The 1,589-nt window shown below is 44.3% G+C and overlaps 1 protein-coding gene across 1 annotated transcript in view; it reads left to right on the top strand.

Moving 5' to 3' along the window:
* Positions 1 to 1,029: 1,029 nt before the first annotated feature.
* LOC105535020 (disintegrin and metalloproteinase domain-containing protein 2) overlaps positions 1,030 to 1,589 on the top strand; it is a gene marked incomplete at its 3' end in the record, with an annotated part of 85,191 nt that continues 84,631 nt past the window's right edge. The window contains exon 1 of the mRNA XM_011973977.1: positions 1,030 to 1,181. Within this exon, the coding sequence (XP_011829367.1) occupies positions 1,127 to 1,181 (55 nt within the window). The remainder of the gene's footprint in view (positions 1,182 to 1,589) is intronic.

The following is a 1,589-nucleotide window of genomic DNA, read 5'->3' on the forward strand; positions in this document are numbered from 1 at the left end:
CTCACTCACAGGTGGGAATTGAACAATGAGAACACTTGGACACAGGGCGGGGAACACCACATACAGGGGTCTGTCGTCGGATGGGGGAAGCGGCGAGGGATAGCATTAGGAGATATACCTAATGTAAATGATGAGTTAATGGGTGCAGCAAACCAACATGGCACATATATACCTATGTAACAAACCTGCACGTTGTGCGCATGTACCCTAGAACTTAAGAATAAAAAGTAAAAAATTAAAAAAAAAAAAGAAATTTGTATCTTTTAAAGAATTTTCTGTTCATCTAAAAGAAAAAAAAAAAAAAAACCCAAACATGAAGAGTACATGGTAATTGTTTCTACTTGCAAAAAGTTCGAAAACAGACAAAACTTACCTTTGGTTGTTTAGAAGTCGTGGTTGTGAGGTGGGAATCTGGGGATTTGGGTGGTTCTTTTTCATTTCTTCATCGTGGTACTAATTGCACTGTTTTTTTTTTTGTTGTTTGTTTGTTTCACTTGAATATTAATTGACCTGTGAACCTATGATTTATTATATACTTTTCTTTTTCATTTTTTGTTTTGTTTTGTTTTGACGGAGTTTCGCTCTCTCGCCCAGGCTGGAGTGCAGTGGTAAGATCTCTGTTCACTGCAACCTCCGCCTCCCAGGTTCAAGCTATTCTCCTGCCTCAGCTTCCCGAGTAGCTGGGATTACTGGTGCCTGCCACCACGCCCAGTTAATTTTTTTTTTTATTTTTTTTTTTTTATTTTTTTTTTGTAGTTTTAGTAGGGACGGGGTTTCTCCATGTTGGGGAAACTGGTCTCGAGCTCCTGATACGTGTTTATATATATTCAATTAAAATTTTACTTAAGAAGTGTTTATGAATCTTCTTGTTCCTCAGCTGTTGGAAGTGATTTTGTTGTCGTTGTTGCCTTAATTAGGCATCACGTCCCCTGGAGTGCTTGTCCTGCAAGAGGCAGGGCCCGGGAGTTCGCATGTTCCACAGCGCACCGCACCCAACCTCAGCCCTCCTGGGCTCTCCCAGCCGCCTGCCTCTTCCAGCTGCGTGGCCGGGGCGTCATCTCGCGCTCCCAACAGCCCTGTAACCACCAACTGCCATTATTCCGGCTGGGACCCAGGACTTCAAGCCATGTGGCGCGTCCTGTTTCTGCTCAGCGGGCTCGGCGGGCTGTGGATGGACAGTAGTAAGTAGAAAAACTCCTTCTTTAGCTTTTTGGGACCCTCGGCGCTACTCCCCCTTTGCCTGCAAGTTACACTGGACATCCCTGGGAGGATGCTTTCCTGTGAGGTTTCCAACTCGGCAACTCCGAGCTCATCCCCGACATTGCCGCCTTCCCCAACCAGAATCCATAGAGAATAAGGGCTTTCCCACACGTCCTGGAAACCTAGGAAAGATGAGAGGACCCAGGCCTTAAGGGGATGCTTCAAAATTGTAGTTTCAGATCCTGCTTTGCATTTTTCACGACAGTGAAGGTTGAGACCCAACTTCTGTACTCTCTAATATGAATGCAAAAATGCAAAACAAAATAGTAGAAAATCAAACCCACAAAATGTAAAAGGGTGGGACATCATGGCCAAATATGGTATATTCC

This window comes from Mandrillus leucophaeus, unplaced genomic scaffold, assembly GCF_000951045.1.
Source record: "Mandrillus leucophaeus isolate KB7577 unplaced genomic scaffold, Mleu.le_1.0 Scaffold1006, whole genome shotgun sequence".
In the NCBI taxonomy this organism is placed as follows: Eukaryota; Metazoa; Chordata; class Mammalia; order Primates; family Cercopithecidae; genus Mandrillus; species Mandrillus leucophaeus.